The sequence below is a fragment of the Argopecten irradians genome, chromosome 10 (genome assembly GCF_041381155.1).
Source record: "Argopecten irradians isolate NY chromosome 10, Ai_NY, whole genome shotgun sequence".
NCBI classification, from domain to species: Eukaryota; Metazoa; Mollusca; class Bivalvia; order Pectinida; family Pectinidae; genus Argopecten; species Argopecten irradians.
In genome coordinates this window covers 9,487,414-9,501,324 of record NC_091143.1, presented here as the reverse complement: position 1 = coordinate 9,501,324, position 13,911 = coordinate 9,487,414, and the positions used below count along the sequence as shown (strand labels likewise).

The window sequence follows — 13,911 nt, the reverse complement described above, 5'->3', positions numbered from 1 at the left end:
GTGTCTGGCAACTGCCCCACTTGGGATTCGAACTCACGACCCAAAGGTGGAGGGCTTGTGGTAATATGTCGGTACATTTTAACCACTCGCCACAGCGGTCCCACTCGACTTTGTACAACAAAACACAGCACGGAGGTGCGAAGGTTTCGAGCAAACGTCTCCATCTCTAGTTTCAACACGCACCATCAGGCTTTTAGACATCTACGCCGAAGTTGAACGTAGAAAGCTCACATTCTTCAGCAAGCTCTTTGCAGTCATTAGTAATTTTGAAACTGTGGAAAATTACCTTCACTTTTAGACTGAGCTTGTTTATATTCGGTGATATAATGATGAAAACAGAAAGTTTTGTTCACGATATATTGATCATTGCGGGAAAACTCGACATCTCATCTCTGTTGCTGGACTACGTCTTCGATGGCTTTTGTTCTTTACGTACAACATGGAAGAATTTTTGCAGAAAAAAACAGGCGGTGAGTTATAGCATTACAACTGGCGCTACGATATTTTCTAAAAGACAACAGACATACAATTCTATTCACTACACTCATGGTTCTAACCCGCCGTGGCTACTGAGTATAGATTACTCGAAATATTCATGGAAGCTTGGCGAACTGGCAATATCATCATACCGATATGAGAAAAACACGGTGACGTGTAAAATATGCAAGAAAGATAATATTACGGTTAATTTTCTAGTCCAGTGTCCGGCACTATTCAAAAGTCGCGATGCATTGTTAGAGTTTTTAGTAAACGGTTAAGACGTGTCGGATTACGTAAAATTCGACCATTTATCTGATGAAAAAAAATATCTTTATACTTTGAAGTTCAAAGGACACATACTTGGACCACGAAAGGTGGGCTTTGATGATGGTGAATATTTCTGATCTGGTGCCTGCAATGATCTCAAAGATGAACACTCTGTTATGACGTTGTATATAATTTGTTGTTTTGATTTGATGTAAACAAAAAATATGATTGATGTAAATCCCTAACCAGAGGAAAATAAAGAAAATGCATCTATCTTTTTACCGACGGTCTCCTCGTTTGAAGACTGGTATATTCGTGTTGCGTCTCCTTTTATAAAGCTATCTAGCTTAAGCATGCCTGCCAAAGTTATGTAACAAGCACATCCCACTCAATGACAACAAGCAAACCATCCGCCATACTCTCTATATGTTAAGCGCTAACCAGGAACATGAACTACTATTGTTATAGACTATGGTTAACGTGGAATAATTTCATTACTTTTGTACATCGTGAAGCAGAGTATTTGCTATAATGCAGTCAACAAAGACGATTTCTTCTATTTTCCATTCCTGAGGCCTGAAGCAAGAAATGGTTTTAAAATGGGAGTTTACACTTGGCAATGGAATGTTGTCCAAGGAAACTTCAATCACTTTTTCTCGAAGGTACGGAGTATGTAATTTCGTTTTCAGAGTATATCTCGGAGGATTTACTGATTTCTTTTCAAACGATTAAAAAGTACTTCCAGTGAGTGTACCTCCAAATGCATAATCTGCAAGGAAGCCTGCCTGCATCTGCTAAACCATCCATAGAGTTTGATATTGCATTTTATTTGGAAACTTGTCTGCATATTTTAGAGATTCTTTTATTTTTAATAGTCTTTTAGCATTGCTGTAAGACAGCCATAATGAGTACTTTGTTATCTTGTTGTTCGAAAATTCATTTCCACTGATCATTCCTTCGACCATGTTCTAAATAAACATTACTACTGTATAACATGATATACTGGTGTGAACTTCCTTTCGTGGTTTGGTCCTTTGGCATAATTTTACAGATAGAATTATCCTTGGTTAGTGGATGTAGATATAGTGACAACAATAACAAGCAAAATGTATTGTTTTATAGTATGTTTTAACAGCCACTCACTACGAAAGCAACGAGAGTTTCTACAAAGAACACTTCATGTGAGCATTGTTTTTTTTTTATTTAAGTCCGAAATTTGTGAGGAACCTTTTCATATATACAATGTAGCTTCAGTATTCTTTTAAAGAAATAAAATACTACGTGGGTGGTTATTCATTAACAATAAAAGTAAAAGGAAGCAAGAACATTGATTCGCCATTATTTGTCTTTACTGTGAGTATCGACAGAGTGGAGAGGTGTAATCTCCGATAAGGCCATTAATTACAGGTCCATTCACTAACGTGATTAATGTAAGGTGATAGTGTACTTTTGTCTTCATGCAGTTGTTAATATGGTACCGTTAAGAAGAAGGAAGTCTCGAGAATAGTAATTAACCATTGTTAATTTCTAATCTATTTTAATGATTGAATTCTCAATTTTCTGTGGAATTAAAAAATACAACAAAGATTACTGACGAAAATGGGTGTTTCCCGTAGGATTGCCATTTCTATGTGTTCTGATGAATGATATCTTTTACGATGAAACGAATCAAAAGCATCAACTTAACAACCTCTTATCATTGAACAATTTGTACTCTGGAAAACTTTCATCGCCCAGATAACAGAATACAGATCAGTTATCGTTTAAAACTTTCGTTTACAGCATGCAATAGGATATAATTGTTGTTTCGTTAAACTCTTTTTGTAATTATAAGTTCAATCTTTGTATTTCTGCCTATCTCTGCAATATTTTATAAATTAAAAAAAAATCATTATTGTGTGCTCGTTGTGTCTTCATCGTTTTGGTTTCCTCTGTCTTAATTTGATACCAAAACAATTCACCGAGGCGGAAACCACAAAAGTCATAACAAATATTGGATTCTTCATTCATCAAATGTACGCGTCATGTGGTAAACGAATGACATTTTCGTAAATACGTGAGCATGCTTTGATGGATGATAATTTAAAAACATGTAACAAAACTGGCGACTTTGATCTAGTATTCGTTTTCGTTTACCACACATGTAGGTGTAAACAATGCATACCATATGGAAGTGAAAGTGTACTCCGAGATACTTGTAACTGACTCGGGTGACAACATGAGCCACCTTTACGGCTAAGGCTTAGAGATAATGTATCGGTTTCCCGAGAGATTCTTTCTGATGCACCTGTAATAAATAATGACGTTTAACACACGGCACACTTGTCAGGGAACAGAGGTTTGTACGGTGTATACATATGAGGTAACATTATACTTGCATCTTCACATGGTATTTTTTAAAATTATTTTTCGGTGAATTTTGGTTTCAAACGAGGGCAAATGAAGATACACAGTGTACGTGATTTTTAAAACATTTATTTAAGTTGTCGAGATACTTTTAACACGACAAGGTCCATATCGTTTTCATTTCTGTCATTAGTAGAAAAGTAGTGAAAAATACATGTAACTATACCATTATATTCAGCTGAAAAGTACGAGTGCTTTAATTTTGCAGTCTAAATTTAGCATTTACAAATATGGAACTTATTAACTGGCTCTAAAATTCGCGCTATTTTTATTGTAATTTGAATTTGTGCTTTGAAACAAATCGCGGATTTAGCAACATTTTATTATTGAAAATATTTTGCAGTATATGTACGATTACTCAAGTCCCATTTAACAATAATCGTAATCAAACTATCCGAGCATTGCTGGACTTTCTCGAGGTAACGAAGCCCTAACGATAAACTTGACCTTATTAGTTCCCCTATGTAAAATGTCCTATTTTCTATGAGATTTCGAAATCCATATGATCATCTCGACGCCCCTTCCTCTCACTGAACTGAGCGCTGAAATTAATATAGTTCGGCAACCGATGACCACTCAGAATTACAGAACAGGTAGTTCGGCATCAGAATGGATGACCAATCAGAATTACAGAACAGGTAGTTCGGCATCAGAATGGATGACCAATCAGAATTACAGAACAGGTAGTTCGGCATCAGAATGGATGACCAATCAGAATTACAGAACAGGTAGTTCGGCATCAGAATGGATGACCAATCAGAATTACAGAACAGGTAGTTCGGCATCAGAATGGATGACCAATCAGAATTACAGAACAGGTAGTTCGGCATCAGAATGGATGACCAATCAGAATTACAGAACAGGTAGTTCGGCATCAGAATGGATGACCAATCAGAATTACAGAACAGGCAACAGAATGGATGACCATTCAGGAGTGAGGAAAAAGAGGTTCATGGTCAGTTCGCTTTAATACATGAATTTTGGTTGATTAAAATGTAATGCTGGAATTATCACCAGCAGTAGATAATTCTTAAGATTAAATGAACCAGGTTTTATCAACCCGCGTATGTGAGTATATCCATCTACATTGACAATATTTGTATCATCTATCTATAATTAATAACTATGGTAAATCGAACGATCGAACTAGAGCGGATCACTGATTAAATACTATCACATCCTAATCAATCAAACATTTATTCATAGATTAGCAATCTGTTTGTCAGTAATAAACGTTTTATGTCATACGATCTTTAGCTTCCATTTATAATTTATACGTGTACCCTATTTTTATACTTATGAAAACGTACATCCTTAAAGAAATATGCAAATTATTCATACCAGGTATGAGATTCTCATAAAAGATAGCACAATAAAAATACAGGCTATGTAGTATCACAGAGGACACAAAAGGCGTACCCATTGTCTTCTAGTTATCTATCTCATATATATTATAAATATAGCTTAGCCAAAGTGAAATAGTTATTATGTATGAACGATTCCAAAACCGTGCACGATGAACTAATCCCTCGGGAATGAAATACGTATCTGAATTTAATCCTTTAGTTTTTTGAAAACATTATTGATTTTGTTTATACTGTGTGACATTGCCGACTTTACTGCACCACCATCACCATGTCTTGTGTCGTATTTCAAACTAAATACCCACGTTATCGCATTTTCTATCTGTGGTTCCACGATTCAAATCGCTAGATGGACATCGATTAAGGAAATTATGAAACAAGAAAAAAGGCAGCTGTTGGTTTGCCATGCGATGAAATTGATTAAAATCGTTCTAGGATCGAAAAAATTTTCATTAAAATATAGACCATTGCTATCGTCATTTGACTTTGACAAAATTCTTACAGATCGAAGTCGATGCTTGTTGCTATTCTTGTTTCCATAAAGTGGTTATTGATCCAGATTATAATAGTAATTGTATATTACAACGCAATATACGATAATGATATCATGTTACTTTGTAGAAAAAAAACCCAATTCACTTCCTTTTTAAGAGGAGGCAAATATTGTCCTGTTTTCCTGTAAGAATAAAGTCACATTTATTAATTATTTTTTTATTTTATTGAAACATCAAAACCTTATGACATTTATCAAAGTGATAGAACATCCTCGCTGTTCATAAGATAAAATATCGCTGCAATAAAGAGTGTAGTAAGAGTGATGAAATCGACCCGGGTATTTAATGGCCAGTAGTACTACACTTATCTGTGATGTAGGGAGAATGTCCATATGGTGCAGAGTTATGAACAGCTCATTTTAATTTAGTTCTAATTAGTGCATGTCTGTAATCGCCTCATTAATTTTTGTGAGTCATGCATGTATCGGTGCATTAATGAATCCATAATTCCGTCCAGGTTCATAATGATATGTTTTAATTCTCTGGGTACGTAACCTTGGTTCGTTAAAGGAAGGACGAAACAGGTGTACTACGCTGACACCACGTTAGGCTGATGATGGTGTATGGATCGGTACGACGGGTCATTAATGTCTAATGTTTTAATGTTTGTGGTATCCTATATACTATTGAAGCTCAAATATTACTTTTTGTATTTTTGTTTTGTTGGATTTTCTTTAATTTTTACTAATTTTTGTTGTTGAATTTTAACCCCCAGAATCTTACAATTTTCTCCGAAGCGTCAACCTTTGATGAAATTATCTACATGTATGTAATGTAGACATTCAACAGTCAGATTGTATGCATGATTCAGATAAAGATAAAAATGTTAAGTATGTGACCACTCATTTCGCTGATGTTTTGTAAATATGTGACACTCGCGATAGCATCTCACGCTAACTGTGTTCTTCGTGTGTATCAATAATTCAATAAAAATTTGGCTCTCTGTGCAATTGATCAGGCTCCGCGCGCCTCCGCCTGCTTTCGTTATATATGCTTATAATACTTATCAGCATCCATGATGGAATGAATTGTAAATATTTCTTTACTTATTAATATTTGAAAAATATGTAAATAAAATAATAATCGTTCACCCACTATGATGAAACAAAAATATTAAGCGAGCAAATTAAACAAATCAATTATATTTATACTATAGATGTTGTTTGATGAATGAGTGATTATGTTCAAATGTTACATACATGTACATGTTATTAGAGTATTTAGATGTAGATAATAAATGTGTACAATATGTGATGCCGCGTGTGTATATGTGTAAGTGTGTGTGTAAGGGTGTGTATATGGATATGTACATTCATGTGTATACTTAATTAAGTGTTTATTTACAGCGTGTATGCATGCATATATGTATGTATGTATGTATGTATGATGTATGATGTATGTATGTATGTATGTATGGTATGTATGTATGTATGTATTATGTATGTATACATGTATGTATGTATGTATGTATGTATGCTGCATATGTACGTGTATATATGTATGTGTATTGTATGCATGCATAAATCGGTATTTTTATGAAAATAAAAAGAATAAAAGAAAATGCTCAAAAAATTTAAAATATTCTCAACTCTGAGTGGGAAAAAATAATAATGATTTGGCGTTGACCATCTGATGTTGAAGGAATTTTATCTGTGCATGTGTAAACAAGGGATGGGTGTTGTTATATTTCTATGATTCGTATTTTGAGCCGTCTCCCGTAGGTGTACTATGGTTCCGTATTGACTATCTGATTGTACATAGTATATAATAATCTCTGACAGTAAAATATCGTTATATACATTCCAGATTCATTACAATATTGACACAATGCGTATTTTTTCGATATAATAGAAACCTATGCTCTTCCGGTTATTGGATTCTTCTGAGTCAGTTGTACCTTCAAAGAAGTCATCATTCAAAATTGTACCATGAGCTAACCTTGTCAAAAGCTCAAAACTGCGAAAGAAAATAGTCACTGTACAAGTGATTTACACATATCAAAACCGCACACACCACCAACATTTTTTTTCTAAAATCTCTTTTTGTCGTCTAAATTAGTATTTTTTCAAACGCTCAGTCATTGATTCTGGTAACCAAGGTAACCGTGCCGGGACATAAAGTAATAACAACTTGTTTTCCATGGCATTATAACAATACAATTTCTTTGATCTCGGTACTTGGTGTCAGAATTGATGTTTTTGTCAAAATCAAGGTTAATCAAGGGGAACCATAACCTGCTTATAGTACGCTCCAATCAAATTACTGCCACAGAGACTTCGCATCATCACGTCAGATCTCGTGAGAAGTGCACATATCCGCCGAGATTAGGAGAATAATTAAATATGATATACACATATATGTCCAAACTAAACAGACTTGCAGGCCCTAATTACTTAACTCACTTCGAAAACGCTGTTTTAAAGCCAAGCTTGAGACAGATATTGCCACAAAGTTGATGTTATTGGCTTATGTATGCCAAGAACCCAGGAAAATTTGGCCACACAACGTGAAACAAGTTTAATACCAGTATTACCGACCTCTTGAGGACTGTTTGTGGAAAAGTTGTACTTTAGTGATGACAGTTTCGTGATATGATCCTTCAGAACTATTTGACGATTCATTTGTCTGAAAAGAAAAAAAATCAGAACGACGACATGACAACAACAAATTCTGATTGAAGCATGGGGCGTAAAGGTTATATCATAAACCACTAGCTCAAGAATAGGATTCATTCATAACTTCGTAAGTGATCTTCACATTGATGTGAACAAAAGCGTTGCACTCGTTAAATATATTTAAGCAACGTTTAAGCATTGAGCGTCGTTCAGTTGGCATTCATAGCCAATATGAATGCCAACTGGACAAAGGAAAATCCAACATGAAGCGCTATATTGCTTGTATTTACATTTGGTTACAATTTTATGTTGAGATACCAAGGGATTTTGCATCTATAGTGAATAATCATTCGTTATCGTCGAGGATTTCCATGATCGCTGGCACGACAATTGTGACGTAACAATGATAATGACCTCATAATAAGCGATTGAAGTTCATAGTCTATGTGACTGCCAACTGCGTTTGGTAAGGTTATATAGTGGGACTGCAGTTGAAATGTGAAATGATGAAATCTTATTTAATTATTAAATAGAAAAACAAACATTATTTCTGGTATGACCTTTGTAACATGTTTATATCGCATTAGCTTTGTCTGGAGAAAATAAAAGGTATTAGCTTGCGAACAAGCTCAGAGATACGTGCCCAACATTCAAGTGTTTTGTAAGTTTAGACATCGATTTAACATTGGAGAACGGAAACCTACGATCTGATATATGGATTTTATGCATATTTATGTGGTAGATATAATTTGGTCGGTTGATTGATTGGTTTGCTGGTTTATTGTTTGTTTGTCAGACCATTCTTACATGTTTCCGTCAAATTAATGTCGCTTTAAATTAGATTTATACAATTACGTCCAGAGTCTCTCGAGTCTATGAGTACGACACGAAGATGTTCCGTAAAAATTGCATTGTGGTGAAAGACTAAACATCTGTTTTATAAATCAACATATAAAACAATCTGACTCAGACTAATATATTCTGACTCAGACATAAATATCGTCATCACAGAGAATTCATAGCCGTTCTGTATGAAGCTTGACTATGGCAATATTTTCTAACTAGTTGGACGGTGGTTGGGTGGTTGGGTGGTTGTTATGTTGGTTTGTAATTGGTTCGTTTCTTGATTACATTGTATGTTGGTCTATTGTTGGCTAGCTTATTGTTTAGTTTGGTAGCTATTCAGTTGAGTGGCTGGTTGATTTGTTGAATTTGTCTGACGGCCAGTCTGATGATTAGTTAGTTTGTTTAAAATATTGGTTTTGACTAGTTAGGTTTCATGTTGGTTAGTACTGTACGTGTGCGTTTCCTTCGTTGGTTGTTCATTAAACAAGTAGGTCGATCAGTGGTTTATCTAGCAATTAATTAAAAACTAGACAAGTCCAAGATCGAAATGAAGCTAGTATAGTATCTGGAAGCCACGTACCCGACGCCTGAAGTATCTCTCGGTGTTATGATTGATAAGTGGGAAAAAAACCAGTGAAGTGTTGTTTCTGAGAAAAACACTTAAAACGCAATATTCCGCAATATTGTTGTCATTACTTAACGCTGCATCGCGTTAATGTCGTTAAGAAAGTAATTCGGAAACAGACACATCTCTTTCGGGAAATATTTAACAAACAGAGCCATTAAGGAGATTTAGATGCCATTTTCTTTCCCAGACTCTGAGACAATTTTGCTTTAACACCAAGTATTTTTTCCCAGTAGAATTTGTATGACTTTTCCTTGTTGCTATGATTTTTGTCAATAGCTTGTTAAACGATTTTATCTAGAATAATAGAAAGCGGAAAATTTCTTAATCACCCTTAAGATTTTGTTCAGTAGCATTATGTCCTTCTGTTAATGTCAGTTTACTTTTTTGTTGTTATGTTGAGAAAACTTAATGTATCTTATTGCAATCCTTGATCGCTCATTCAGTAGGTGATCGACTGAGAATCAGCATATAAAATAGTACAATCACAGACTATATGTTCAAGTTAAACCCGTATTACTTCTCGACTTGTTTAGATTCACCACCCTGATAGTGTAACCCACTTAAGTTGAACTAGGCTTTGTTCGAAAGTTTATTTAAAAAAATGTTTTGCTAAAGAATAAAGCTATATGCATATCTCCCTCCAATCCAGCAAGGCTTAAACATTGGTTTATACCTCGAGCTTTGTTTGCTTTTTAAATAAACACTAAACCATAGCAAGTTGACAATAGGGTGGCTCATAACAGTTTTAGCTATTTATCAAGATGAACGAATATTGTTTGGAATTTCAGCAAATGTAAGCGTTTCAAAGTCATTCTGGCCTTATAGCTAGTCGACACATCTGAATAATCTAAATTGTTTCTTAATTATCCAGGGTCCCTGATATAGTCTGACTCCAATATATGATGGTATAGGACTCCGGCTTTAGTTTGTTTGAAAACAATTAGGTGTTGTGGCTAGTCTTCGATGAGGAAAACAATTAGGTGTTGTGGCTAGTCTAAGATGAGGAAAACAATTAGGTGTTGTGGCTAGTCTAAGATGAGGAAAACAATTAGGTGTTGTGGCTAGTCTAAGATGAGGAAAACAAATAGGTGTTGTGGCTAGTCTAAGATGAGGAAAACAACTAGGTGTTGTGGCTAGTCTAAGATGAGGAAAACAACTAGGTGTTGTGGCTAGTCTAAGATGAGGAAAACAATTAGGTGTTGTGGCTAGTCTAAGATGAGGAAAACAATTAGGTGTTGTGTCTAGTCTAAGATGAGGAAAACAATTAGGTGTTGTGGCTTGTCTAATATGAGGAAAACAATTTACCAACTTTATCATACTGTAGATTAGCATATGATGGTAGAAGAATGCCTATTCACACCTGGCTGTCGGAATTAGCGTAAATTAAAACAAAATCATTTACCGGGGCGATGGTGTGTACTGATCTAGCCATTACGTATCAGTGTTAGACTTAGGAACCCTGTGATAGTCGATACCTGATCAATTAGATTGTACTCTGGAGACGTATAAGTCAATAATAGAGCACTCATTTGTACAATCATACAAACAATAAAGTTTGGCTACATTTAATGAAGCAATAACGAGAGGGTGCCGGGCTAAGGATGGTGGTGATATTATATATAGTTTTCTTGTAATCACAAGAGATTAAGAAAAATGTTGCCATCGCGTGTTAAAAAAGAATAGCTATATTTGGTCTAGATATTTAAGGTGTTATATAAAACGGGCAATATCGACAGATTACGGAAAAAGACACGAGTCTTTGTAGCCCGTCCAGTGTGTGTCTAATAAATAAATAATTCAATGAATTTGTAGGAATTTTATAGCGAATTTCCGACTTTTGTATGAACTTGCCTTCTCCACACAAGGCTACTTGAATATTTCATGTGTTTTCGGTGGATCCATCTCTAGCTATCGCGTGTAGACTACCAGTCACCTGACTCTCAGATATATTTACCCTTTCTATACCATAATGCAGAAACAATGTGCGTCACAAGTCACGTGGTAAAAGGCACGTATCCATAAATAAAATGACATTACAAATTTATTGGTTCTGTTCGCATTTATCATAGATTTATTGCTTTAAAGCACTTTTTCTAAGATATTAATTTCGTGTCCATAACAACTACATATGACAACGTGTCCGTAACAACTACATCTGACTTCATGTCCGTAACAACTACATCTGACTTCGTGTCCATAACAACCACATCTGACTTCGTGTCCATAACAACTACATCTGACTTCGTGTCCATAACAACTACATCTGACTTCGTGTCCATAACAACTACATCTGACTTCGTGTCCATAACAACTACATCTGACTTCGTGTCCATAACAACTACATCTGACTTCGTGTCCATAACAACTACATCTGACTTCATGTCCATAACAACTACATCTGACTTCGTGTCCATAACAACTACATCTGACTTCGTGTCCATAACAACTACATCTGACTTCGTGTCCATAACAACTACACATCTGACTCTGTCCATAACAACTACATCTGACTTCGTGTCCATAACAACTACATCTGACTTCGTGTCCATAACAACTACATCTGACTTCGTGTCCATAACAACTACATCTGACTTCGTGTCCATAACAACTACATCTGACTTCGTGTCCATAACAACTACATCTGACTTCGTGTCCATAACAACTACATCTGACTTCATGTCCGTAACAACTACATCTGACTTCGTGTCCATAACAACTACATCTGACTTCCGTGTCCATAACAACTACATCTGACTTCGTGTCCATAACAACTACATCTGACTTCGTGTCCATAACAACTACATCTGACTTCGTGTCCATAACAACTACATCTGACTTCGTGTCCATAACAACTACATCTGACTTCGTGTCCATAACAACTACATCTGACTTCGTGTCCATAACAACTACATCTGACTTCGTGTCCATAACAACTACATCTGACTTCGTGTTCATAACAACTACATCTGACTTCGTGTCCATAACAACTACATCTGACTTCATGTCCATAACAACTACATCTGACTTCGTGTCCATAACAACTACATCTGACTTCGTGTCCATAACAACTACATCTGACTTCGTGTCCATAACAACTACATCTGACTTCGTGTCCATAACAACTACATCTGACTTCGTGTCCATAACAACTACATCTGACTTCGTGTCCATAACAACTACATCTGACTTCATGTCCATAACAACTACATCTGACTTCATGTCCATAACAACTACATCTGACTTCATGTCCATAAAACTACATCTGACTTCATGTCCATAACAACTACATCTGACTTCGTGTCCATAACAACTACATCTGACTTCATGTCCATAACAACTACATCTGACTTCGTGTCCATAACAACTACATCTGACTTCATGTCCATAACAACTACATCTGACTTCATGTCCATAACAACTACATCTGACTTCGTGTCCATAACAACTACATCTGACTTCGTGTCCATAACAACTACATCTGACTTCGTGTCCATAACAACTACATCTGACTTCGTGTTCATAACAACTACATCTGACTTCATGTCCATAACAACTACATCTGACTTCATGTCCATAACAACTCCATCTGACTTCGTGTTCATAACAACTACATCTGACTTCGTGTCCATAACAACTACATCTGACTTCGTGTCCATAACAACTACATCTGACTTCGTGTCCATAACAACTACATCTGACTTCGTGTCCATAACAACTACATCTGACTTCATGTCCATAACAACTACATCTGACTTCATGTCCATAACAACTCCATCTGACTTCGTGTCCATAACAACTACATCTGACTTCATGTCCATAACAACTACATCTGACTTCATGTCCATAACAACTACATCTGACTTCGTGTTCATAACAACTACATCTGACTTCATGTCCATAACAACTACATCTGACTTCGTGTCCATAACAACTACATCTGACTTCGTGTCCATAACAACTACATCTGACTTCGTGTTCATAACAACTACATCTGACTTCATGTTCATAACAACTACATCTGACTTCGTGTCCATAACAACTACATCTGACTTCGTGTTCATAACAACTACATCTGACTTCATGTCCATAACAACTACATATGACTTCGTGTTCATAACAACTACATCTGACTTCATGTCCATAACAACTCCATTTGACTTCGTGTTCATAACAACTACATCTGACTTCATGTCCATAACAACTACATCTGACTTCGTATCCATATCAATGACATCTGACTTCGTGTCTATAACAACTTCATCTGACTTCGTGTCCATAACAACTACGGCAATGCCAATCCTTTTAGCGCTCAGGGTTTGAGCAATCGGACGCCTGGTTTGTTATTACACACACAGTAGATCTATAGTTTCAGTTCTGCAATCCTCTTAATTATTTTATTATAAGCCCCGAATACTACAAAGTAGATAAAATTAATAAATGATAACAGTTGTCCTATCAAACACTCCTCTTCTGTGAACACCAGGTGATATATACCACAGTTGAGGCATCCAATGCCAAGTTCATCTTAACACTATATCTGTACATAGTGTGTAGACTTTAATGCATACAAATTAGAATATGACAGTAGTACAATAGACACAAAAAACAATAGTTCCTACCTCATTCGAATACCCAGAATTCTGCGACGAACACTTGTACATGCACGAAGCTACAAATGAAACCCCCCTTATGTAAGCAATATGCAACTGTAGCATCCGTCGCAGTTTGAAATCCTTCATCGTATTTGTTTG

At 35.8% G+C, this 13,911-nt stretch overlaps 2 protein-coding genes across 2 annotated transcripts; both read left to right on the top strand.

Annotated features, from left to right (window-relative positions):
- The first annotated feature begins 11,323 nt into the window (after positions 1 to 11,323).
- LOC138334077 (chondroitin proteoglycan 1-like) lies at positions 11,324 to 11,914 on the top strand. Its single transcript, XM_069282794.1, has one exon. It carries the CDS (start codon positions 11,324 to 11,326, stop codon positions 11,912 to 11,914), a length of 591 nt encoding a protein of 196 aa, XP_069138895.1.
- Positions 11,915 to 12,484: 570 nt separating this feature from the next.
- On the top strand, positions 12,485 to 13,480 carry LOC138334076 (chondroitin proteoglycan 1-like). Its single transcript, XM_069282793.1, has one exon. The coding sequence runs from the start codon at positions 12,485 to 12,487 to the stop codon at positions 13,478 to 13,480; it is 996 nt and encodes a 331-aa protein (XP_069138894.1).
- Positions 13,481 to 13,911: the final 431 nt, after the last annotated feature.